This window comes from Lepidochelys olivacea, assembly GCF_965140295.1.
Source record: "Lepidochelys olivacea isolate rLepOli2 genome assembly, chromosome: 13".
In the NCBI taxonomy this organism is placed as follows: domain Eukaryota; kingdom Metazoa; phylum Chordata; order Testudines; family Cheloniidae; genus Lepidochelys; species Lepidochelys olivacea.
Window position 1 is genome coordinate 16,987,503 of NC_140423.1, and position 27,365 is coordinate 17,014,867.

General features: G+C 39.1%; 1 protein-coding gene across 1 annotated transcript in view; it reads right to left on the reverse strand.

Annotated features, from left to right (window-relative positions):
- Window positions 1–3,034: 3,034 nt before the first annotated feature.
- Window positions 3,035–27,365, reverse strand: part of SLC9A8 (solute carrier family 9 member A8) — a 45,297-nt gene continuing 20,966 nt past the window's right edge. The window contains exons 5-16 of the mRNA XM_084645545.1: window positions 23,359–23,442; window positions 21,094–21,195; window positions 20,345–20,379; window positions 18,152–18,295; window positions 16,560–16,698; window positions 13,786–13,891; window positions 11,675–11,791; window positions 10,211–10,293; window positions 7,828–7,939; window positions 7,129–7,349; window positions 5,206–5,352; window positions 3,035–3,838 (exon numbers count right to left, since the gene is read on the reverse strand). Coding sequence (XP_084501671.1) covers window positions 3,731–3,838; window positions 5,206–5,352; window positions 7,129–7,349; window positions 7,828–7,939; window positions 10,211–10,293; window positions 11,675–11,791; window positions 13,786–13,891; window positions 16,560–16,698; window positions 18,152–18,295; window positions 20,345–20,379; window positions 21,094–21,195; window positions 23,359–23,442 — 1,398 coding nt within the window. The 3' untranslated portion in view covers window positions 3,035–3,730. The remainder of the gene's footprint in view (window positions 3,839–5,205; window positions 5,353–7,128; window positions 7,350–7,827; window positions 7,940–10,210; window positions 10,294–11,674; window positions 11,792–13,785; window positions 13,892–16,559; window positions 16,699–18,151; window positions 18,296–20,344; window positions 20,380–21,093; window positions 21,196–23,358; window positions 23,443–27,365) is intronic.

Consider the following 27,365-nt stretch of genomic DNA (forward strand, 5'->3'; position numbering starts at 1 on the left):
TCCTTTCCTCTCATAGGCAAAAAGAAAAGGAGTACTTGTGACACTTTAGAGACTAACAAATTTATTTGAGTGTGAGCTACAGCTCACTTCATCGGATGCATCCAATGAAGTGAGCTGTAGCTCAAGAAAGCTTATGCGCAAATAAATTTGTTAGTGTCTAAGGTGCCACAAATACTCCTTTTCTTTTTGAAGATACAGACTAACACGGCTGCTACTCTGAAACCTCTCATAGGCAAGTCTTTGATAAATCCATTAAATAAGATCTCATTGTTAAAGCTTTTGCACAGTTGCTTTTTACATTTAAATAAAGTAAATATGCCTTGAAATTAGGAGTTTCAGGCTGCTTTCATTAATTCAGAAATGATCAATTAATTGCATCCATTTAATGTGTATTAAATTATTCTCAGCAAATGTTTCCTAACTTAGATCTAACTGTATTTTCAAAAATTACCAGTAGGGGGCAGGAAACGATCAATTTATCATGATGAAATCTTAACTTCCACAGAAGACTGATATATTAGCATAGAACCTTCATTCAATTTATAGATTGCCTCATCTTTCAGTGAAATAACTAGCTAACTGAGAACAGTGGCTCTAATCTTCAGCTGTTTTATGTTGCATCCGCATTACAAAGTGGCTCTAAACCCATCCTAATGGCCATAGGGCTTTCAGGGGACTCTCCAGTGGTGCAAGAGGCAACATAGCAGCTCATGTGCCACCCCTTCTCTCCACAGCTAACCTGTGGAGTGTCTACAGAACAAGAAGTATGGCCAAGACTTCCCTGCACCTTGGCAGTCCCTGGGTGCCATAACAGTCCCTTCGGGCTCTTGGCAGGCAGCGCATCTTACAGCTGCCTTCAGTGTGCTCTGAGCTATGTCTGGCATAAAGGGAGCACAGAGTGACTTAAAACTACCTTTGCAGCTCTCCTGCCCCATCTGGAGATGCACAGTGCACTACCCAGCTGTAGCCAAGGATTGGTACCATTGTGTTCTCCACCACACAATTCTTAGGAACAGGTACATCAGGACAATAGCTGCTATTTATTACTAGAAAGCGGAAATGATTGACATCTCAATGACACAAAAATATCTCCAAGAACTGACAATTCACCTCAATTACTTAGTTACCATAGTGCATCAAAACAACAGAAACTGCTGTCTACTGCGCAGCAGCACATTGTTTGAATGTGGAAACCTGTCTTTTTTTTTTTTTTAAACACAACTTCTACCATTCTCCTGTAAACCAAGAGCATATGAATCTGGCAAAGCGATCCTCATAAACTCAGAACCTCAAAAGGTTCCTAGCCCGTACAGCTTAAACTACTCTTTGTGGGCAAGTGTGACCTCCCGCAAAAAAATATACAAACGGGTGCTCACTCTGGATGGGCACCCGAGGAAATAGCTGTATATAAAGTGGAACTGACATTTTTCTCGCTCTCTTTCACACACACCTACCTAACAGTACTGCAGCTAGGGTTTTCACATCCTAAAAAATGTTTTCAAGCATATACCCCTAACTTTGGACTAGTAACAAAACACCTAATATTAGAGTTTCCTTCAGCCTGGTTAGTATGATTCTTTACAAATCTGTTCTCCTCCGAAACAACAAGCAAGACAACAAGCATGATTCTGCAGTACTCAACACTGGAAACAATCTGAGTTCATTCCCCTTCATGCTCACATTACGCAGCATGTTCCAGTTCTATAAAGTATGAAGCCAAATTCTGTTCACATACAAGGGTAGGAAATAAAGTGCATTTCATGGTTGATTAGCAGAGACAGGTTCCTTGAGTTGTTACCCCCCAAAAAGTGTTCTTCCCTAGTGAGATTAATTAGTTTGCAAGTGAAAATGCAGAAGTGAGCCTGAAATTAAAATGAGGCGGGCTGGACTATACAAACAACCTTTTAATGGCAGCATCATGCAGATCACACATTGTGCTCTCACCAATGAGGGAGACATTCTCTAACAGTTCTGCTTCTGCATGGGGCATAGCTTGAGGAGGCCCACATATTTAGTAATCCTCTGCTTCAAAGCTAAATTAATCAGATATCAATGCCTAACCTTAGCATGTCTCATCTACTGTTGTTGGAAAGCTGCCAGCATCGAGTGCCACCACTAGACTTGTTTCAAAGTTGATATGTAGAAAAGGGAACCAAAACAGTCCACTTCCCTATTTGCCTTAATCTGTATTGATTTAAGGGCTGCAGTTATCACTAACAGTGCTCCAAAGTACAGAATGTTCACCAGAGAGATTAGCCAGAAGCTGCTGCACTTTTTTTCCTTAAACATCAGGACTAGCTTCCAACACACACACACACGAAAAACTAGTAAGTCAATCCATATTTAGGACTGTGAGCATTTATGCTTTTTGAATACATTCCTGAAGTGTCCTTTATTTGTCCAGAAAAAATACAATAGATCCATGATTGAAAACGCTCAGTAAAGGTGTTTTTTTTAAAAAAAGCACATGCAAATGACCAACGAGGCACGAAAAATTTGTATTTACTGTAGCTGAAACACAGTACGTGTGCACCATGAAAAGGTGCACACTTACGTGTGTGCAGTTCTGAACAAATGGTCCATTGCATGTGGAAAAGCAAAACAGTGCTGATCATTTTTACTATGACCATGAAAAAATTAAAGTAGCAGGACAACTTAATGGAATGCTAAGTGTCTGGCATTCCCCAACAGAGGATGCTGCAGCAATGCATAATATTAAAGTCTTCCACTGCTGGGTTAGGTTTTTTGGGGACTTTTTTTGTGTTTCCAAAAAAATTTAAAAACCTCCCTACATTCCTCATGAACCCTCAGGCATGTTAGGGACATTTCAGCAATTTAGGCAAAGCAAAAACGGCTGCTTCCTGAGAATCAAAGTCTGTAGTGCCAGCTAGGAGCAACCTTTATTATAATTTTTGTTAAAAAAGTGTAACCATTTATAAGTTACAGGAGTGTGTGGGAGTGGGGGGGGGTGGGAGGGAGGGAGTGGAATAAATAATAAAAAAAAATCTATGGATTTCAAATCCAGTTCTATGCTTTCTCATTTAAAAACACACTTTAGGGAATGGCAAGTACTGTGGATTAAGACATTTCAACATTAAAAAAAAAACAACAACAATGGCAGACACACTGAGTATTTAAAAGGTTCTGGTGCTTCTGTCCATGCACAACATCTGCTTCTTGTCTGGGGGCTCACTATGCATTCTGGATCCATAATATGCCAATTACAGTTTTCTTCCAGACAAAGAGTCAATTATTCTTATTGGCACAAATTCACAGTATAAACCATCATGACTCCCCAAGATATGAATGAATATTAAAGTATACAATAAAGTGCAACTCATTCTGTTTTGTGGAGCCGTATTATGGAACCTGTACTGTAACATGCATTTACAGCTTACATCAGAATGTAAGGTTATTTCAATGCAGTTTTGAATGGACTGAGTGCAACTTACAAGTTGCTGTGATATTCACAATTAAAAGGTACAGTTCTAGCCTCAACCCACATACTGCTTTTGTATGATTATAAGGGGTGTCCAGCAGCAACTGGTCTTATGAAGTACAGTGTATCTGGTTCTGTGAAACCTAAGTACAACAGCACATGGTGGGACCTGCAGCGGGAAGTCTTAATTCTTAAAACCGTGGGCTTTTGTACAGTCAGAATCTTTTGTTACTTAAATCTAGTTTTTGGTGCTCTATGATAAACTCCTTATAGTCCTCCTCCTCTAGCCTGCTATAGCAGCTCTTGTTCATCGTCTTCAGACCCTGAGGGTCCTTGTCGCACCTCTTCATACCATTTGTTGGTGAGGCTTTTCATCTGTATGCGTCCATGATGTAGGTCCTAAGGCAAAAGGAAATCACAATTGCTGTTTAGATACAGCACTGTGTGAGTGAGAGCGACAATTTACTGTATTTTCATTGAATACCCTTCATTCCCGTCACTGCTGTCCCTAAGTGTACACACAGTTATGCTCTCAGTGGAAAATACACATCAATGTACAATCCGTCAGTGGTTATTTTCAGCAATGATTATTTCTGATGACAGATTTTTCCCCCCTGTGTTCTCCAGAGGCCCACAGAGCTGAGCTGTCAGCAGTTATGTTTTCTGGGTGGCCTGGCTCCGAATCTCCTTTCTTTGTATGTGCGTCAGGTTGAAGCAGGAAGCTTTTAATCAGCTTCAGTGGCTCATCCTATCTTCCTAGGCCTTGGATGCTGCTCTGTTCCCCCAGCAGCCTATATTCTGGCTCCCTGGCACAAGGTGGACTGTAGCTGTGGTTTCCCAACCCTCCCCAGCTGCCTGGTTCTATGGAACAGTTCAGGGAGCACGCACTGGAATCTAATTAATTTTCTCTTGCAGGGAAAGGCGCAGAGCAAGAATTAGCTTGAAAGCAGGTTTTACCAGGGCCCAGCGACAAAACAAAACATGTCTGGTGCAGCAAAATGGTGAATTCTGCAACAAAAAATGCTGAATTCCACAGCATATTGGGGAAAATGCCCAATCTGTGGCCACAGAATCCCAGAGCCTACGGGGCTCTGAGTGAGAAGAGTAGAGCAGTTCACACCACTCAGTCATAATTTGTAGAGAGCCTGAAGCAGAGGCATCAGGTTGCTTTCGAGTCACAGTTTCAAAGTTCTCTTCACAAGGAGAAGGTGTAGGAACTTTTTAAGTGAGAGCTGCAATTCCAGTGCACAATTCTGTAACAAGGGGTGAATTCTACAGCAAATTCCACAGCTGCAATATACATGAGGCCCTGTGTATAACCAGTACTGCACTTGCTTGTGCCACAGGGTTTTTAAAAAGCCTGCATGTGTGTGGGCAACATTTTACACTAACATTTTAGCTTTGCCAGGTCTGATGCTTCCATTTTTAGGCATAAATGTCTACTAAGCCTAGGTTTAGTAACCAAACTGTTGATATAAGTATCTTAGTCTGTAAAATTAAAGAAGAGTTTAATAAAAGCTCACACTTCTGTAAATTTATTACAAACTTTGGAAGCCATTAAAAGTGTTAACTTAAATCAAATGATCATTTTACAAGGTAGTCTTAGATTATGACAACTCTCTATAAACAAGTAAGACTGGTCACCTCACTATGCCCAGCTCAAAAGTTGCAAGCCTTTATCACAAACCCTTGATTGCCTTTGAGTGGAATTCCACAAAATGCTATGCCAACATGTACCACAGAACAACAAAACAAGCAGAACCCACCTCCTGTGTGAGCCGCCTTGTGAAGAACGGATTCAAATACCTGGCATCAAGCCACATAAAGCCTTTGAGATCCTGGCGCTTTATGTAGTGGGCTTCATACTCTTCCTCTGTGAGTTCTGATAAATGTTCAGATTCAATGGTATTACCCTAAAAAGATCAGACATATTGGAATAACCGTATAAATCTCATCACTGCACCTTTTGCTTTTGTTTTGAACTTGTTCTTTTAAACAACTTTCACCTGCCTCTCATGATTGAGGTGCCAGTGACTCATGATGTACTAGCTATTATCAATTTGTACATGACTTAGTCCATCCTGAATCTTGCCTGTGTTTCCATGGGGGTTACTTTATTTTATGCTGATCTATTTGTAATTAGATTGGGTTATAGCCATTACTTTAGATCCCTACATTGTCAATAGAGTTACTCACATAAATGTTGGTTTACTAATGCTTTTACAATATTTTAAAATGACAAGGTGTTATCCCTTAGTATATTTTCAGAAGAACGGCCACGCTGGGTCAGACCAATGGTCCATCGAGCTCAGTATCCTGTCTTCTAACAGCGGCAAGTGCTAGACACTTCACAGGGAATGACCAGAAGAGGGCAATCGTTGAGTGATTCATCCCCTGTTGTCCAGTCCCAGCTTCTGGCAGTCTGAGGTTTAGGGACACAGAGTACAGGGTTGCATCCCTTGCCATCTTGGCTAATAGCCATTGATGGACCAATCCTCCATGAACTTATCTAATTCTTTTTTTAATCCAATTATATTTTGGCCTTCACAACATCCCCTGACAACAAGTTTCACAGGTTTACTGTGCATTGTGTGAAGAAGTTCATCCTTAAGTTTTGGTTTTTTTTAAACCGTCTGCCTATTAATGTAATTGGGTGATCCCTGCCTCCTGTGTTATGTGAAGGGGTAAATAACACTTCCTTATTTACTTTCTCCACACCACTCATGATCTTATAGACCTCGATTGTATCTTCCCTTAGTAGTCTCTTTTCCAAGTTAAATAGTCCCAGACTTTTTAATCTCTCCTCATACAGAAGGAGTTTCATATCCCTAAGCATTTTTATTGCCCCTCTGCGTACCTTTCCCAATTCTAATATATCTTTTTTGAGATGGCTGACCAGAACTGCACGCAGTATTCAAAGTGTTCATGGATTTATATAGTGACATTATATTTTCTATCTTATATATCCCTTTCCTAATGTTCTGTTAGCTTTTTTGACTGCCACTACATATTGAGCAGATGTTTTCAGAGACCTATCCACAATGACTCCAAGATCTCTTTCTTGAGTAGTAACAGCTAATGTAGACACCATTATTTGGTGTTTACAGTTGGGATTATGTTTTCCGATGTGCACTGTTTTGCTCTTACCAACATGGAATTTCATCTGGACCAACTTCTGTTGGTGAGAGAGACAAGCTTTCGAGCCACACAGAGCTTTTCCTCAGATTTTTTTTATATATATATATAGTGGCATTATGGTCACTATAATAGTGACCTAAAGAGCTCTGTGTGGCTCGAAAGCTTGTCTCTCTCACCAACAGATGTTGGTCCAATAAAAGATATTATCTCACCCGCCTGCTCTCTAATATATTGGGACTGACACGGCTAGAATTACTAGAAACCTTCGTAGCTTTTCACAGTCAGCTTTGGACTTAACTATCTTGACCACAAGTTGAAAACCAATGATAAAGAGAATCCCCTAAACAAATCCTCCCCTAAAGGTTGTCTCTGTCTGAACTGTGTGCTCCTCTGCACTGTCTTAGCCCTTAATTTAAAATCTCTTTTCTTTGCTTTCATCTCATTTTCCAACAGAGAGTACCACTGTATATTTACTATGCATTGATCTTTTATGAAAATTAAAGTATCAATGATCATTCATTTAAAAAAAAAACAGAATAAAAGGAACAAACCATCTTTTCAGTCTTGCTGAGGTTTATATTCTTCTTGTTCCTTCTTCGCGCTTTAGAATCCTCAATATCAATCAGTCTGATAAGGGGCATGGTTCCTCCACCCAAAAATAAAATTGTGAACAACACAATAATGATAGTTGTGGTCCCAATGAGCTGCCGCTTTTCTATTGGCTCCAAGCCCAAATGGAGGCTCAGGGCATATGGAATTGCCCCACGTAAACCTGATCAGAGAGGAATATAAACCAAGAATAAGTAAGTACATCAACAGCAAGATTTGCCCTCTGCATCCTTATAAATGAACATGGTGTTCAGCCTATTGGAATTCTCTTCTTCTAAACCTATTTTATGTTTTAAAGCTATCTAGGTTCTTATGCTGTAGCCATCACACTAGCATTTGATTGCCTCTCTGAATTTCTAAACAAATCAGAGCTCTACAGCTTTCGAATGCAAATCTGTCAAGCTGTTAGGTCCCTAAAACCAGGCTATTTTAAAGGCAGTCTTTGTACACTTTCCCAGGCTGGGCTCTTTACTGCCTGGCTCGCCAGCATAGGGAAAACATAACATAGCCGCTGCATGTGGATTTGAGAAGGACACAAGTGCCCATTTAGCGTTTGCTCCATAGACAGAGGCGCGATATCATGCAGAGCAGGACCTACCATGTATGATACGCTACTCGGTATACCCCGAGCTTAGACTTACCACTAAACCACATGATGAACATCATTTTGGGGGTGATTTTATGATCACGAAAGAAGTTGAGCAGATAAGAGAGTGGAAAAATATTCACTGCTCTGCCAAACAGAACAAGCACCTGTTAACAGCAACAAATTAGATAATGAGTTAAAGGCTATTTAATGCATTACATCCATTCCTTATAGAGCAGTATAAATTGTAACCGGTTTGTGAATAGTCAAGGGAATGTGTTACTCTCAACACACATGCCTCATAACTAGCTATATTGATAATCCAACTTAAAGCAATTGCTCAGCATAGGTCAATGTGGAGCTCACATTTTCAAACAACGAGTCACTGGAACTAAAACTCGTTACAGAGAGACTATAGAAATAATTGAAAAAGTTACCAGATGCTGTTTTACAAATGACAAGTGAATTCAAAGCCAAGAAGGTATTCCAAAAAACCCAGAGATTCATTTGAGTGCAGGCTGAGCGCCTCTGATAGCTGCCCAAAAGCAGTCCAGCTCCTTTAATAATTTGTGGAGCAGCTGAAAGGCAAGCAGAAATTTCTGCTGCCTCCCCGTAGGCCAGTGCCTCAGGGAAAAGGGCGGAAAGCCAAACAGCTGGTATAATTCAGTCCCTCAGCACTTCCCCAGGTGTCATTGTAAAAGAACATACCCAATACATGCAAATAGCAAAAATGGGAACTGAGGATCATTTTCTTCTACACAATGAATGTCAACAAACATAAAGGAAAATTCTGCTTAATAAGGTGGAGTTCCCTGTAATGCTGGTCATGAAAGAACACCACAGTAAACAGGCCTTCACAAAAGTCAACAGTGTGCCCTTGTTGCCAAGAAGGCCAATGGCATTTTGGGATGCATAAGTAGGGGCATTGCCAGCAGATCGAGGGACATGATCGTTCCCCTCTATTCGACATTGGTGAGGCCTCATCTGGAGTACTGTGTCCAGTTTTGGGCCCCATACTACAAGAAGGATGTGGAAAAATTGGAAAGAGTCCAGCGGAGGGCAACAAAAATGATTAGGGGACTGGAACACATGACTTATGAGAGGCGGAGGGAACTGGGATTGTTTAGTCTGCAGAAGAGAAGAATGAGGGGGGATTTGATCGCTGCTTTCAACTACCTGAAAGGAGGTTCCAAAGAGGATGCCTCTAGACTGTTCTCAGTGGTAGCAGATGACAGAACAAGGAGTAATGGTCTCAAGTTGCAGTGGGGGAGATTTAGGTTGGATATTAGGAAAAACTTTTTCACTAGGAGAGTGGTGAAACACTGGAATGCGTTACCTAGGGAGGTGGTGGAATCTCCTTCCCTAGAAGTTTTTAAGGTCAGGCTTGACAAAGCCCTGGCTGGGATGATTTAATCGGGGATCGGTCCTGCTTTGAGCAGAGGGTTGGACTAGATTACCTCCTGAGGTCCCTTCTAACCCTGATATTCTATGATTCTATGATTCAATGATAAGATAAATATCCTAGAGCTAGAACATGTGGGAGTTCCTAGGGCTGTGCCCTTTTTCTGTACGGTAATCAGCCAAAATTACTGCCTTTACCTTTGGGCTGTGAAGGCAGTCTCCAACAAGAATGAAATGCCACTCTGCTTGTGAGAATAGGTAGTTAAATGTAATGCATTGAGAGCAGCCTCTCAGCTCCCACAGAGGAGACCAACACCTCAATGTCTCTCATGGCAGAACAAGGGTGCTTCTGAAGTATATACTCAAATGTGGCAGCATCTGGTGCTATCCTCTAGGCCAGCCTCACTGGGGATTAATATTTTGTTCTTTTCCCTCTGTGAAAGGGGAGCATGTTATGCATTTGTAAACTGATATTATGATAATGGTAATAGGCATGTTAGCCTCGTGTGAGGCATAATCTAAAGTATAATTTATACCAAATCCTTCTTTTACCTTGTAATTAAAATCTGTAAAAAATTCAGGAACTTAAAATGTTATGTAGAGAAGAAGTGCTCCCCTCATAATCTTTACATCCTTTGGGACTTCTGAAAAGGAGCTATTTTAATAAATCTGATTGAAAGTCAGACTCAAGCAGGGATTCTCCCAGTCTTTTCAAATAATCTCATGCACAAAAGCTGCACTAGCTACACTAGAATTCCTTAAAATATGCTCTTAGATATCCATACCAATGTCGTGTAGGCAATCAGAAGAAATAGTTAATTTTATTTCACTGCTGCGGATTTGGGATGAATGATGTACAATATATAAAGAGCCTGAGAATATTTTATGAAAAGATAAACATAGGAGGTTTCTTAAAAACATAACTCTTGAGTCCTATAGACCATGAAAAATACTGTAATGTGTTTTTTTGTTTGGTTGTTTTTTTTACAAATACTGTAAAAGGTTTTAAAAACTTTCAGAGGAAAGTAAATACTTACTATGCACCAGATGACAAAGGACATTTCAAACTTGTGAGGAAAACTAAAAATTGACAGACCAAGGAATGCAAAAACACAGGTTTCTGAAAAAGAGAGATCAAACTTAGTTATTCAAATAAAACTATGCTGGTCAGTAAAAGATGGTATCTAAGACCTTTCCTACTCCTGTAATAGGCTATTACATACATTATATATATGCACACACACACTCCCTGCTTCTTTGACTCAGGCCAGATTCAAAATAGACATATCTAACATAATGCAGGGGCCAGATTCTGCCACCCTTACTCTCACTGAGCAGCACCTTACTCCATGAGTAGTCTGATTTCAGGAGTAAATATTAATCAGCATGAAGAAGGCTAGCAGAATTTTACCCTAAATTACTGAAAAATGTCTTCACTGGTATGCTTACCTGTTTCAAAGCCCTTTGAAGTTAATGAAAAGACGCCCACTGACCCTAGTAGACTTTTTTAGATCAGGCCCTATATAAAAATGAATATCTCACAGAACTTTCAAACATTCTGAGTCAAACATTTTATTATAAAGTTACATGCATAAATATTTAAATCTTACTAAATTACTGCACTTCATAAGGCTTTGCACAATAAATTAAACTTCTGCATTGTACAAGCAAATATATTGTTCTAACAACACCTGGACGTTATCTTTACAAATGTCTCCGATAGTGCCATTAACAATTACTAAGGCATTTTCATAATGCCACTTTATTTCTGAAGCACAAAGTCAATATGCTATTGAGAACATTCAATGTGTTTTAACATTATTAGACTTTGCATGTATATGATTACTGCATTTTCAGCTGATCTAGTCCTAGCAAAGTGGGCTCTTTGTTAGGAAGAGAGACAGAGACACTAAGTGCTATTCCTCTTGCACAAGGTATGGCATCATGCAGGAGCCCTTAAACATAAGGTTATATTTGTGATGCAGAATCCTCTCCCTTTCTTCCTTACAAGTTTGGCCTACAGGAAGAAAAGGAAAGGCTACCAATTGCGTTGCTCCGGGTGGTTTGAATGGAGATACCTAAAAATCTTTGCCAATGTCTGGAACACTATTATTTTTTCAAATAGTTTCTTTATTTCCAAAACTATTTAAAAATAGGGACATGTTCAAGTCTCCTTCAACTGAAACTAGGCCAGAGGAGGAAAGGAGGCAAGAAGATCTATTTGATTCTCAATTCTGTGTCAAGTCGTAGCTAGAGCTTGGACTGAAGGATGTGGAAGGGAGAAGATTTACTGTATAGCTTACCCAGTATGTCAGTAAAGGTGATTTTAGACTACCTTGCAACCTTCATAGTAGTAAGTGTTAGTAGAGACATGTAGTACTGACATACCACTGGCTAGAGGATCACTCAGCCTTCCCTCCTCACCCTAACAGAATCTTCCTTTCATACAAAACAAATATTAATCTAATGGATATTAGGCTCAAGCTAAAGGCAGTACCTACCACACATGAAAGCAACGGCTCTCAATGTCTGTTGCATTAGGATCTGTGTAACTGGAGAAAGGTTATGGTGTGTGTAGTGAGACATCACAATGCCAGAGAACAGGATTGCCATGATACCTGTGGATACAGTGCAACTGTCAAACAGCAGAATAATACTTAGCATTTATATGGAACTTTACAAACATTGCCTACTTAATTCTCACAATACCATCACAAGGTAGGATTATCCCATTTTACAGTTGGGAAAGCTGAGGAAGAGTTAAGGGGGTGTCTACTCTAGGGGAAATTTTCCCATAATTGCTAACACTGGTTCAGCTCCATAGTCATAGGAACATTGGGAGCTCTAGTGTAGATGGATTGCTGGCTGCTGTTGGAATGTAATCCACCAAATCAAGCTTGCACAGGTGTATTCAAGGGCAGGATCTGGAACTCCATGTCTAGTTTAAAGAATAAAGCCTTGTTCTTTCAGGTGTTCCTACTAGGATGCATCATTTAATTCTCCAAGCAAAGTATGTCTCCCCACTCTACACACTGCTCACTATCAATCTGAGACTGCGGGGAATTTTATCATTGGTAGGGAGAGATGCACCATCCTTAAGGCCCATGATGGAGTCAGGGCAAAGCTGCTGTGCAAGGTGGGCCTATGCACTCCCAGCATGATGCAGAGGGGGCCCCTAAGCCAGCCATTTTAGGTTAGCATGGAAGGTAGCAGTGGCAGAGAGCTAAGGGAGGGGGCATTGGGCTTACAAATATAAAGATCCAGTGGCCCTTACACCATATGCAAGTGGCAGGGTGAGCCAGCAGTTGATATTCCACCCCATGGGCTGGAGCAGCAGCCTTAGAAAGTGAGGTAGTATGCTGCAATCCTGCACCCTTGCTTTAAGTTGAGGGAGGATTATTTTACTCCATTTTCCATCCAGTTCTTGGGCTATATGTGAATGGTGTGAACTTCACCCTATATGTTTTACTTTCTCTGAGCACTCAAGAAGCAATAAGAAAGCATTATGTGCAGTGTTCAGTTGTTCATGGAGAGCTGAACATTTTAAAAAAGGCTTTAAAAGTTTCAAACGCAACCCCAGGGTCTTGTTCCTGTGAAAGAGTGAATCCAAGATGGTGGGTGTGATTTTTGCAGTTCTGGAAACATATTACATTACTCACTTGTGAAGTTACTATGCTGTCACCTGTAAGGAATGTGTGGAATAAGTAAGCACAAGGCCACAGCATGTCCCACAAGAGGAAATCAACTGTAGTGAAGATTATGGAAAGGACTAAATAACATTTGGAGACAATGATAAATTTAATTGAGGGTTATAACACAATGCCCTGTTTAGTCAAAAACAAAGAAACTTTGAAAAGCTAACAATATTTGACTACAGCTACATTCCCAAACAGGAGTGGCCCTGATGAACTGGAAAGGAAGGAAAAGAAGTATCTGACGTGTACTCAAAAGAATCCTTTGTTTGGAATGCAGAGATGACTTTTGTAGTTACAGAATGTGACCAAGGTTATTCAGAGTTTATACTCTTCTGATAAATCATTTTTGAAGGAGTTTGAACAAATTAGGGAGTTTGTTGTAACATGTTACGTAATTAAAAAAGAAGTACGGTACTTTTTAATGTCAGCAATTAAGAAGTCATACTTGTAAACATTCTCTGCCATATACAATAATTAATGACTAATTTACAGTATTTTACTATGATTTTTATATACTGTGCAATACATACCAGGAATAAAAAGGTTTCATGTTTTGAAATGTTTATGTAATATGCTCAGTATTTTAGCATAGCTTGTTTACAGGGCAAAACCTATTTTCACAGCAACACCAAATACTTTAACACATTAAACCACTAGGTCAGGTTTCAAACATTTTACATTTCCATTTGCATGGCTACATAACATGACAGTATGCACAGAGTAATTGTGCATGCAAATATGCAGAATGTGTCATTTGAAACTACAGTATTAATATTAGTGTCAAATGGGTATCTCACACACATCGGAACATTGGGGGAAGAGAACAGAGTACCAGCAACTGAAAATCCTGTACATTCAGATTGCTAACTTTTTACAATTCAATAACTAATTTTGCACCTATTCATTTTGGTGCCTACCTGAGAGCGAGATACCTTCTGCAAGTCCGTAAGGAAGATAAGCAAAGATAATCATCATCCCAAACTCCAGGGAGGGTGTTTTCCTTAAATCAATGTGCTTTAGTACGTACATATCGAACCATTAAGGAAAAAGTAAGAAAAGAAATCCACAGAAAAATTCTAATCTATACCATACAGGTTTACCACTCACCACATGTCATACATTTGTTTAGTGAATAGCTAGTATTAAGCCTGTAAAACATCCTGTGGATTGATTAATCATTTCTGGGATGGAGGGTTTGAAGTGAAATTAAAGTTGGTGAAAGAGGCAGCCCTAGAGACTGAAGGCCACTGGTTTTTGACAGAGTACATAAAATATGGACAGCAGCATACTAACATGTCTAAACCTGAATCTGGAAGCACCACTTTTGTATGCGCCTTCACTTGTTGACCCCTCCACTCAGACTACCAGACATTTCCAATCATGATGTGTATTCCTGTTCCTTCAGAACTGAACAGAGACCACCAAATTTATTGCAGAGAAGTCACAGAACCGTCTTCAAACAATAATGGCTATTAATATGGGATGGGTTAGAAGCTGGGACTCAGAACTGAAATGGTCCACACATTTTCTGTCATTTCTACTTCTGACAGAAATAAAATCCTCTTTTGCCCTTGCTTAGACGTTTATGAAAACGTGAGCTAACCTCTGATTGCATCTATATTTGTTCTAGAAAGATTTACCAGGAGTGAAATCCTGGCTCCATTCAAATCAATGACATAGCTTCCACTGACTTCAGTGAAAGCAGGATTTCACCCTGGCCTAGATCGTCCGTCTTCCCCCCCATCCCCCCGCTCTCCTGCTGGTAATAGCTCACCTTAAGTGTTCACTCCGGTTACAGTGTGTATGGTAACACCCATTGTTTCATGTTTTCTATGTATATAAATCTCCCCACTGTATTTTCCACTGAATGCATCCGATGAAGTGAGCTGTAGCTCATGAAAGCTTATGCTCAAATAAATTGGTTAGTCTCTAAGGTGCCACAAGTACTCCTTTTCTTTTTGCGAATACAGACTAACACGGCTGCTACTCTGAAACCTGTAATACAGTTATTTCCCATTTAGCATCAAAGATTGGAAAAAGTGTTGGAAAAAATTAAAAGCAAAATAATTCTTTACTGTGAAAGTGCAAAGAGTTTAATTTAGTTAGAACCAAACCTGGACCCCCACCCCCACATCCCAGCTGGCCAGGCTGTGAGCTTGGCTTCTCTCAGGAAGAAGGAAGCAGAGCAGAATCAGAGCTGTTCCATAGCTGGTGTTACAGCCTCAGGGCTGCAGCAGCACCCAAAGAAAGTGCATTCCCCACTCAGGAGGAGATTTAACCAGTGGCTCAGCATACACTACCTGTGAATCAGTGTAATCTACCAGTTCAGATTCACTGTAGCAGACCTCTACTATCTGTAGGAGTCCTTCCCCCTCTCTATTTCATGCAGTGGAAATGCAACATGGTTGCAGAGGAGGGGAGCAAGATTTCACCTTATATGTTTAGTAGGGCAAACATGCTCTACATGTCATCAGTTGTATATTCAGCTAGACTTTGAGTTAGTTCCAAATGGATATGACTGATCAGCGATAACATCTACATCAACATGTTCATGCACTTGACGAATCATGCTCTTGTCTCACTTTCAAAATATTCCACATTCATCTTTGTTAAAATTCAGAAGACATCTATGACATGGAAGTTCAGGTTCCTCCAGCCTAATGAACAGGCAAGTTTCAATCATATCTATCTGTCGGCGACTATTATAAATTGTCTTTGCTTCACAGAAATATTTTGCTCTAGCTAATATTTTCAGGCTCAAACAACAATAAAATATCAGAGCAGTTAAACTGCTTTTCTGTTTTGCCTTTTTCAGTTAGATATTATTGAATGAAAAATAGCTGCATCAGGAGAATGTCAGTCTCTCTCTTTTGCTGAGATGTTTTGAATGAATCAAAAGTGTATGGAACAATTCTAATGAACAAAGATAGTAAATGTGCCCATGTTTAAGCAAACACTCTGGTCCTCTCATTTACAAAACAAAGTGCTTGACAATATGGCCAGGTTAAACAAATAACTGTAGCATAAGGCTAGCACAAAAAATATGAAACAGATTTCTATATTAAACATTGAAGCAAGCTTCCAAAAGCAACAAAGGTGTCTGGTTTAAACAAACATCCTTCCTTCTCTTAGGGGAGAAGCTCTCGGGTTGTTTAGCAACCAATTCAAGTTGGTGCAGAAAGCCACAGATATAATTCAACATATAAACCCAAAATGAGCTTGGTCCATATTCAGTTAGCTGAATATGACATGTAAGGCTGGAAGATTTCACAGTCTGACTTTAAAATTTCTTGGGGAAAAATATTTTTCATATTTTTTAAAAATGTGAAAACTAGGACGTATGCTATTAAAATGGATCAGTGTTGAAAACAGAATTAATACCGTGAATTTAGAAAACAGCCAGCAAATTTATAACTCTATTTGCATATAATCTAAAATAGTATACAATAATTTAGAACTTAATTACATTCATCTAAACATACAAAGCTTTTATGTAAGTTTTAATAATAGGCCCATTAGCACTAATATTACAAACAAAATAAGCAAGAGAAAATATCATGCCCACAAAAAGACCTTATATAAAAATTATCCCTCTAAGGAACATTACAGAATGACTGGATGAAAATCATTGTTAGAATGGTAGACTTCACCAATTTATGCATATGCATCACATTACCCCAAAAAAGGATATTAATGCAGAAATAAGGCCCGTAAGAGTGCCAAGTGCTGCAGAGCCAAAGAACATCTTAAGAAAGTAACCCAGTGCCTGGAGAAAGGTTTGCCATTCACTTACTTCTGACATATTTTCTCTTGTCAAACCCTCAGCTGTGCTGGGAATGATTTTAAAAAAGAAAAAAAAATTAGCAACAAACAGTTATGACATCTTGATCTGAAAAAGCCAAATGTCTTTAGAAAAAAATTCAAGCAACCTACATTTCTCTGTTGCTACTGCTTTTAAAAGGCTTTTACTGTGATATAAACAAGAGCAATGTCAGAAGATATTAAATCAAGTGTTAGTATAATCCCTAAAGGGAAACCTAATGCCACTAAAAATCTGGAAATCTAACATTGCTTTTGTGAAATCTTCTCACAACAGCATAAATAGGCTACAATGATGCCCAGCACAGCAACACAGGTTCCATACTTTTAGCAGGGAAAAGAAAATGCATTTTTCAATGGTAAAAACTCAAGGCTGGAGGAGGAATAAAAAGACAAATCACATGATCCTTATGTGGGAGAGTAAACAAACAAACAAAAAGAAAGCCCCATCCCCAGGTGGATGAGAGAGGCTGCAGGGTCACCGAAGAAGGGCAAAAGAAGTGATTTAGGGGAGAGGTTGGGAGGAAAGAGGAGAGAGGATCTTTGGATCCTATGGAATATGAAGCTGCTACAGCATGAGGCAATATGGGAAAAAAGAGCCCAACTGTGTTAGAGCTCAAAGAGAATACTTAGGCTCCATGGCCTTACTGAAAAGTACCTATGATAGATAGTGCTTAAAGTGCATGTCTTCCCTGAAAATGGCTATGTAAATATAGCACCTTTTTACTCAGGAGATCTGCTGCCCCTATGTATTCTTAGTTACATCTACTGACTTCAATGAAAACAGTAAAATTGGGGAACATTTTATTCCTGTCAGCCCCGCAGAACCAACCCAGCTGAAAGAGAGTGAACTGGATCCTCTCCTGGCTCATGTACTGTCAATAGAATTCTTAACTTAATTCCCTTTGCAGGACCACCAGTGCAACCCCACTGGCTTGCAGTCAGGATTCCATAAGCCAATGACCAGGGAGTCAAAGAGGAGCAATGACAGAAGGATTTGGCTAGCAAAATTTTTCTAAATAAGCCAGAAAGAACAAAGCTTGGTTTTCAGATTCCAGGACTGGGGTGAGGGGGAAAAAAATTTTAACATGTAAACTGAGCAAATCTGATCTGGAATCAATGAGATACAACTGAAATGGAGCTCAACAAAGTCATCTTATAAGGTAATTTTTCAGAGCAGAATTGCACTTTAAGGATAAGAGATAGACAAGCTAACGTGATTGCTATTATAATATTAGAATAGAAGCAGAATGACAAGACTTAGTTCCCCTGTTATAACTTCTGGATACATAGGCAAGCAATACAACAATATGAGATGAAAAACATGTATTTTCTGCCTATACGGTTTTTGTTAAGAATCAGGAGTTTTGTAAGTCTAAAAGGAAATCTGTAACAAAATTCATTAGAATGAATGGCCATCTACAAGGGAGTGCTACAGTACAGTACAAATTCAAATGCACTTACTTTGTCAGGACAATAGAGACTGCATCATTGAGAATACTTTCTCCAAAAACCAACATATTAAGCACAGGATCTACGTTAAGGGCATTGAAGATGGCAATAGTAGCCACTGGGTCCACAGCAGATATTAAGGAGCCAAACGCAAAACTGTGAGAATAAATAAAATCCAAAAAAGAAAACATGCCAGTACAAATGTACAGCATATTTGATAATACTGACCAGTGAAAAAGCATGGAAAATACCAGTGGATTTTCTAGGGAACAATATAGGTATATTTTGAAGACAGTTGTATTTTCCTGTTGACTGGAAATATTTAAAACAAAAAGTAAGAGAATTTTTTTGTCTCTTTTTGGAAAAAAGGATCATCTATTAAATACAGCAAAACTTGTTAATAGACCATGAATTCATGGGGATCTTGTGTACTCTGAGTTTTCCACCAACCCTGATAACTCAGGCTGACTTATGGATGTCCAAGTTGCGAAGAAGTAGGAGCAATATGCCTCCCCAGACTTTCAGAAATACATAAAAATGTCCCACTAAAAGCAAGAAAGGGAAACTGTATACCTTTGTGGAAACAGATTTTCAGTATGTGTCAATCCAAACCACCAAATCAGATATGTACAATGATACAGAGTAAACAAACTGTATAGAATCCCATTAACAATGTAAAACCTGCCCTAGACAGTTACTTGAAAAATTAAGTGTAGTCACACTTGTATCTACTGTCATGCCATTAAAGTTATTGAAATTGAAAGAGGCTTTATCACTGAGGTGATGCCTAATCTTCTTTCACAGTTAGAATATTTTACATTTCAGATTTCACGTACACTGTTAAACTTTTTTTTACTGTAGGTTCCTTACATCAGTATGTTGGGTTTTAGCTGTGCATACATAGTGGGGAAATTAATAATTTTGTCAGAAAATATAAAAACCCTGACATAGGAACTGTCTCTTAAATATTTATTCGTAGACTAGGCAACTAATAGAAAAGACTGAGTCAGACCAAAACAAGGAGCTGGTTTAGCCATGCTATCAGTTGCTACTTACAATACTCCTGCTTTGTAGCACAAAAGGGCAACATTTAAAAAAAGATGCTAAAGCTTCCTTAGATCTTAAACCAAAAGGTAGAGACCACAAAATCAAAAGCTCTCAGCTGTGCAAAACCAGATGCTGGAGCCAGTAAGGAAGACATTTCCAGTTCATGCATACTTTCTCTTTTCACGTTTTCTGGTTCTGACCAAGGGTATGTCTTCACTACTCGCCGGTTTGGCGGGCAGCGATCGATCCAGTGGGGATCGATTTATCGCGTCTAGTCTAGACGAGATAAATCGACCCCTGAGCGCTCTCCCGTAGACTCCTGTACTCCAGCACCACGAAAGGTGCAGGCAGAGTCGACGGGGGAGTGGCAGCAGTCGACTCACCATGGTGAAGACACCCTGGTAAGTCGATCTAAGTACATCGAATAACTTAGCTGAAGCTACATAACTTAGATCGATCCGCCCCACTAGTGTAGACCAGGGCCAAGCCAACAGATTTGTGGACTTTAATACAAATCTTCTGTGCTTGTGTACACGGTAAAAGACAAACCAAAACCAAAAACCAAAAAAGTAAATGCAAGTTCTTCACTCAGTTACACTGGGTTTATACTAGTGTAACAAAGAGCAGAAATCTGACCTCTTGTGCAGTTTGGGGAGTTTCTAGAAAACTATGTTGAGCCTTTGCCAGCCACGTACTATGAAAAGTCTGTGGCATTAATTCTCACAAGTTCACTCCTTTTTTAAGGAGAAGCTCTGGGCAAGGAAGCCATACCTGCATAATATATTTTAATTATTTCAGGTTATCAAACGCACATCACAATTTACACATTTTAATTTTGAAGTCTGGAAAAAAAGAATTTGCAAGGAAAAATACTGTGAAAATACTTTTGTGCCAAGCTGTTCATGATTGTGTTTCCGCTGCTCCAGTCACTTTGATCAGATAATGCTATCTATTAGTAAGTCTTAATATACTTCATTACAAAAAAGGCATTACAAGAATTAAAAATGTTAATTCTGATTAATGATTTTACAAGTGATATTAAATCTAAGTGATCCAGACACAATCAGAACATCTGGGCAAGTACTGTTTGTCACATCTATTACAGTATTTTGGAGAATGCCTCTTGGAACATATTAGGCAATTTTACCAAGAACTTACCTGTCTGTCATGTTCAGTTTATAAATTACCTCGGCCTAAAAGGACAGGCAAAAAAAAAGTTACAATCAGCAGTGTAAAGATTTCATTTTATTATTTTTACTATGTATACATTTAGTATAATTTCATAAGAAGGTTTGTTTCAAACTTCACTTTAATCCTGATGTACATGTGTACATCATACACCAAAATTATGATGAAAAATGTCATAATAAATTAATAATTAATATCTAAGAAGTGTTTTACAGACTGTAAATTCTAACTAGAACTCACAGGACATCAGTGAGGTAGGAAATTATTGTTAGCCCCATTGTGGAGATGAGGAAATAAGAGATAGGAGAAAGATTAAATGAATTTGCCCAAGCTATACAGTGAGTCAGTGACAGAGCTAAGATTAGAACTCAGAGGTGCCTTACTCCTGGTCCTATGATCACTTCTTTAGTTTAGCCCACACTGCATTTCTGAAAAAGCAATTAATTCTGATTCTACTGTTTAATGCACTTTTCCACCTTGATTCACCTTTTGCACACCTCAGTTGCCTGACTTCAGGAGCTAACTGGGAAATTACATAAACTGACAGATGTTCCCCCGCTTTTTGTAATGTAATGTGTGGGATACATGGTAATGTAAAGCTTATAAACAGTTTCTGTTTTATATAATCTTTTCCATTGACTATTGACCCTTCTTTGAAAGAATGGGCTTTCGAAGGACCATCCCATTACATGCAGGAGTTTCAAAAAGATTTTTCTTACCTGACCCAGAAAATAAATTCCTCCACCTACAATGAAAGCTGAAATTGCTGTGCCAAACACAGAAAACAGAATGATGGAACCTATGTTCTGAAAGAAGTTACCCTGAAAACACAAAAGCAAGACACAATGAGGTACTGAAAATGAACTGTAAAACTAAAAAACCCCAAAACAACCTAATAAGGTAAAAGTATATATTTGTCTTCCAATTGCTGGGTTATCTGTGCTCAGCATTTGGTTGGACTGGGCTCAATGTACCAATATTCCAGGAGTTCTCAAACTGGGGGTTGGGACCCCTCCAGGGGTTGCGAGGTTATTACATGCAGGGTCGCGAGCTGCCAGCCTCCACCCCAAACCCCATTTCGCCTACAGTATTTATAATGGTGTTAAATATATAAAGAAGTGTTTTTAATTTATAAGGGGGGTTGCACTCAGAGACTTGCTATGTGAAAGGGGTCACCAGTGCACAAGTTTGAGAACCACTGCCACATTCCCATATCTATACTAAGCAGGCAGAGGAAAGACGTTTACAAGACTTGCTTTGACAGTGTGCATACACTTTCAAAGCACAGCTGGGAGGCCTAAGTTTATTTCTATCAGTCTTGACCTTTACGAACAGTGTTTCACCCTTAACTCAGAATCTCCTTGCTTGTTTTGTTATTTTGTTCTGCATCCTTCAAATTAAATACATATTCTCCTACTATAAATCTGGAAATCCTTTATGTGCAATACTTTTTTAAACTAATACATTTTGATGTTTGTACTTTACAAGTATGATTACAGTGAAATTCTATTTCATTGCAAATATGTACTTTACTCCTAATAATTAAAATAGATTACACTAATCTCTTTCCTGGTCTTCTTTACGCAGGATCTAATTCTCATTTAGCTCAGTATGGTTATTAAGATTCTCCACACAGTGATACTAGAAGCCCTGGCTGATATTAATCATGGGATTAAAAGTTCACTCCAATTTAAGCTGTTATTAAAGAGCTGAGCAGCGAAAAGTACCTTCCAATATGCTGTAACAAGAAAACCCATCTGTTTTTTTAATAACACGAAGAATATATTTTAATACATTTACTTCCTATTTGGGGCCAACAGCTTTGATTTTAAACTCTTTGGGGCAAGGAATGTGTCTTCCAGCTTGTCCCTAAAATACAGCAGGGCATCCTTGACTTCAGCCAAGTCCAAAGCAAAGGCTTAAAGCGTGGACACTACAGCCAAGCTCTAAAAGGGAAGAGAAAACTGTCTAAGGCTATGTCTACACTGCACAGCTTTTAGCCACACAGCTGTGTCACTACAGCCATGCGGCTAAAAGTCGTGCAGTGTAGCTGCTGCTTGCTGGCTCTCCTGCTGACAATGCGCTGTTCACACTGGCACTTGTCGCAGCAAAACTTTTGTCTTTCAGAGGGTGCAGGGGGATTAACACCTCTGAAAGACAAAAGTTTTGTCGTTCAATTGCCAGTGTAGACATAGCCTAAGTTTCTTCTTAGATCCTTCTTCCTTGATTTGTCTGCATCAGATAAGAAACTTTTTGGAGACTGGAACATGACTCCTTATGTTTTATAGTACTTAGTACATTGCCAATTCTCATTTAATATTAACAGAAACTACATGCCATAGATTCTGGGTCCAAGAGGCCAAGTTCCACTCTCAATTCCATGAGTTTCAGAGTAGCAGCCGTGTTAGTCTGTATTCGCAAAAAGAAAAGGAGTACTTGTGGCACCTTAGAGACTAACCAATTTATCTGAGCATAAGCTTTCGTGAGCTACAGCTCACTTCATCGGATGCATACTGTGGAAAGTATAGAAGATCTTTTTATACACACAAAGCATGAAAAAATGGGTGTTTACAATGCGTATGATAATCAAGTTGGGCCATTTCCAACTTGATTATCATACATATTGTAAGGAGAGTGATCACTTTAGATAAGCTATTACCAGCAGGAGAGTGGGGCGGGGGGAGAGAAAACCTTTTATAGTGGTAAACACCCATTTTTTCATGCTTTGTGTGTATAAAAAGATCTTCTATACTTTCCACAGTATGCATCCAATGAAGTGAGTTGTAGCTCATGAAAGCTTATACTCAAATAAATTGGTTAGTCTCTAAGGTGCCACAAGTACTCCTTTTCTTTTTGCGAATTCCATGAGTGTAAGTATGGTGGAATTCGGTGCAATTATTCCTGAGTTGCATCACAGTAACTGAGGCAGAATTTGGTCCAAAGGAGAGATCAAGTTGTAAAATGATTATCTGGCAGTATCTCACCTTGTGTAATGAATATCCAGATTCAAATATAATAGGAGGAAGCAAGAGAAGAAAAAACATATTTGGACGAAACATTTCTTCCTCCTAAAAACAAAAAATGTAAAGGGATTTCAAGGACTGCACAATAACTGAAATAATACCATATATAAAAAGCAAATCTAGTCCCTTCAAGTTTCTACATAAATGGGAACATTTTTAAGAAGTAAAAATACTTGGAAATACAAATTATATTTAACCTGTCTCATTTCCCACCACTAAATAAAAGAGGATTACAGGATGGTAAACAACTTTAGGATTACCTTTTAAATTACTTTTTTACCTGATGATTGAGACAGGATGTGTTATTTACCATGAACCACTGTTCCCAAATATGCTGTATGAAAAACAGACTGCTTGCAAAAAAGAAAAATGTTTCTATATTACAAAAGTATTACCATTTTTATTGCAGTCTTTCAAAGCCTGAAAGAAAATTGGTGGAAAATACTAAAAGGATACACTTTTCACCTTTAGGTCACTGATCTGAATCTAGTCCAGGACAATAATTGCCAAATACTGTTGCCATTAGATAGCTGATCAGGGGACCATGTGAAATCAGTTCATTGTCTCAGTACAGTTCCTGGTGGCAGATGTGCATTTAATAATACTTTGCATTACTAAACTGAAGACCTCATAGTGCTTTACGCAAGGTGGGTAAACTTTATTATCCCTTTCTTTACAGACAGACAAAGAGGTCAAGGTCACATAGGACCTGATCCAAGTCCACTGCAGTCAATGAAAAGACTCATTTTATTTCCATGAGCTTTAAATCAGGCTCACAGGATGCCAATGAAAAAAATTAAAGGGCTCGATTCTCATTTGCAAATGTAATTTATGTCCAGGTTAATGCCCTTTTACACTGTCACAGTGATGTAAATGAGCCTTAGGCTATTTCTACACTGCATGCTAGGGGTGTGATTCCCCTGCTCATGTATACATGCTATCATTGCGCTAAACAGCAGTGTATCCACAGTAGCATTGGTAGCAGTAGCTAGCATAGGCGTGGCTGAGACACGCCAAGTACATATTCATCACAGGTAAGTACGTAGCACAGCTCAACAATGCCTCCACTGCCGCTACCAGTGCAACTGCAGCGCCACAGCTATTCACACTCACACTAGCTTGATGAGCACTAACACGAGTACGTGTACACGAGCAAGACAATCAGATCCCTAGCTTGCTGTGCAGACATAGCTTTAACGTAAATGAGAATCAGGCTCTTAAGTCTCCTGACTCCTTTTCCTCTACTCTAAGCACTTGGGCCTCACTGCGTTGCAAAAAGCCACCCTCAGAAATGGCTCTCTTTTTTTGCTGGCACTCTGAGCAAAGAAGCTGAATCACTCATGCACAATCTTTGGCCCAGTGTGGTTCTCTTTACATCCCCTGGTTCCCTCAAGATTTCAGGGGCACTGACTAAGAAGCCTGCTGCCTTGGTAAACAGCAACAAGGATTCTTTAAACTCAGGTTGAAAAATATTAAGTCCTGACACTGTAACTCCTACGCTGTATCCATGCAAGGAAAGACTGCAACTTTGTTCATAGTATCACTTATCTATTCAAAACCTAATTCACATTTGAACATGTAATGAATTTACCTTCTTAACACAGAGGATTTATGTGGACTCATCAGCATACGGAACTCATCTCTTACACTGAAGTTTATTTCATGGAAATATCACTTATTAGATTTTTCCTTTATATGCAATTCAATTTAGTAATATGTCTAATAATACCTGGTTTTCACTGTGATTCAATAACTGTACACTAGGCTACCCACTAAACACATTCTTTCTTTAGTGTTACAATTTTTTAAAGCTAGGTAAAAGTGAGACCATAGGAAAAGAAGATGAAGAATTTAAGCACAGGACAGGCAAGTGATTATGGTGTCTGTTTTAGCCACCAAGAATCATATGGAAGTACATATAAGCTTCGCTGATCTCTAACTCAGACTTGGCTGCAAAAAATCTAAGTTGTAAAATTCTTAGGGCAAGAACATGCCTCCTTATGTCTGTACTGAACGCAGTCCAAGCTCAATAAATAATAAAAGTTGCCAGATTCAGTGCTGTCCAAAACCTTGTTTGCTTCCTAGCCAGCGTCACCTTGACCTGCACCTCAACATGCTGCTGTTCCACACCGGAAATATTACTTTTAATGGACTGTTACAACCTTTGAAACAAGTTAAGAACATAAGAATGGCTATAGTGGGTCTGAAGTCCATCTAGCACAGTGTCCTGTCTTCCAACTGTGGCCAATGCCAGATGCTTCAGAGGGCAATCAACGAGTGAGTCATCTTGACCTGACCATCTTGGCTAATAACCATTTTTGGACGTAACGTCCATGAACTTATCTAATTCTTTTTTGCACCCATTATATTTTTGGCCTTCACAACATCCCCTGGTTCCACAGGTTGACTGTGCTTTGTGTGTAGAACTACTTCCCTTTGTTTGTTTTAAACACAGTGCCTATTAATGTCATTGGGTGACCCCTGGTTCTTGTGTGAAGTAGTAACATTTCTTTATTCACTTTTCTCCACACCATTCATGATTTTATAGACCTTTATCGTATCTCCCCGTAGTCATCTCTTTTGCAAACTGAATAGTCCCTGTATTTTAATCTCTCTTCATATGGAAACTGTTCCATACCCCTAATAATTTTTGTTGACCTTTTCTGTACTTTTTTCCATTTCTAATATATCTTTTTTAAGGTGGGGCAACCAGAACTGTATGCAGTATTCAAGGTGTGGGCATAGAACTATGACATTATGATATTTTCTGTCTTATTATCTATCCCTTTCCTAATGGTTCCTAATATTGTTAGCTTTTTTGATGCAGCTGCACACTGAACAGATATTTTCAGGGACCTATACACAATGACTCCAAGATCTCTTTCTTAAGTGGTAACAGCTAATTTAGACTCCATCATTTTGTATGTATTGTTGGGATGATGTTTGCCAATGTGCATTACTTTGCATTTACCTGTCATTTTGTTGCCCAGTAACCCAGTTTTGTGAGACTTTGTAACTCTTCGCAGTCTGCTTTGGACTTAACTATCTTGAGTAATTTTGCATTATCTGTAAACTTTGACACCTCAGTTTACCCCTTTTTTCCAGATCACTTATGAATATGTGGATCCCTGGGGGACACCATTATTTATCTCTCTCCATTCTGAAAACTGACCAATTATTCCTATCCTTTGTTTCCTGCCTTTTAACCAGTTACTGATCCATGAGAGGACCTTCCTTCTTATCCCATGATTGCTTAAGAGTCTTTGGTGAGGCACCTTGTCAAAGGCTTTCTGAAAGTCCACATACACTATAACCACTGGATCACCCTTGTTCATGTTTGTTGACACCCCCAAAGAATTCTAATAGAGTGGTGAGGCATGATTTCCATTTACAAAAGGAGTGTTGACTCTTCCACAACAAATTGTGTTCATCTGTGTGTCTGATAATTCTGTTCTTCACCACAGTTTCAACCAATTGGCCCAGTGCTGAGGTAAGGCTTACCAACCGGTAATTGCCCAGGTCACCTCTGGAGACTTTTTGAAAAATTGGAGTCACATTAACTATCCTCTAGTCATCTGGTATGGAAGCTGTTTTAAGTGATAGGTTATATATCAGTTAGTAGTTCTGAAATTTCATATTTGAGTTCCTTCAGAACTCTTGGGTGAATACCATCTGGTCCTGGTGCCTTATTACTGTTTAATTTATCAATTTGTTCCAAAACCTGCTCTATTGACACCTCAGTCTGAGACAGTTCCTTAGATTTACCACCTAAAAGAATGGCTCAGGGTTGTGGGAATTTCCCTTACATCCTCTGCAGTGAAGACTGATCCACAGAATTTCTTTAGCTTCTCCACAATGGCCTTGTCTTCCTTGAGTGCTCCTTTAGCACTTCAATTGTCCAGTGGTCCCACTGATTGTTTGGCAGGCTTCCTCCTTCTGATGTATTTAAAAAACATTGCTGTTTGTTT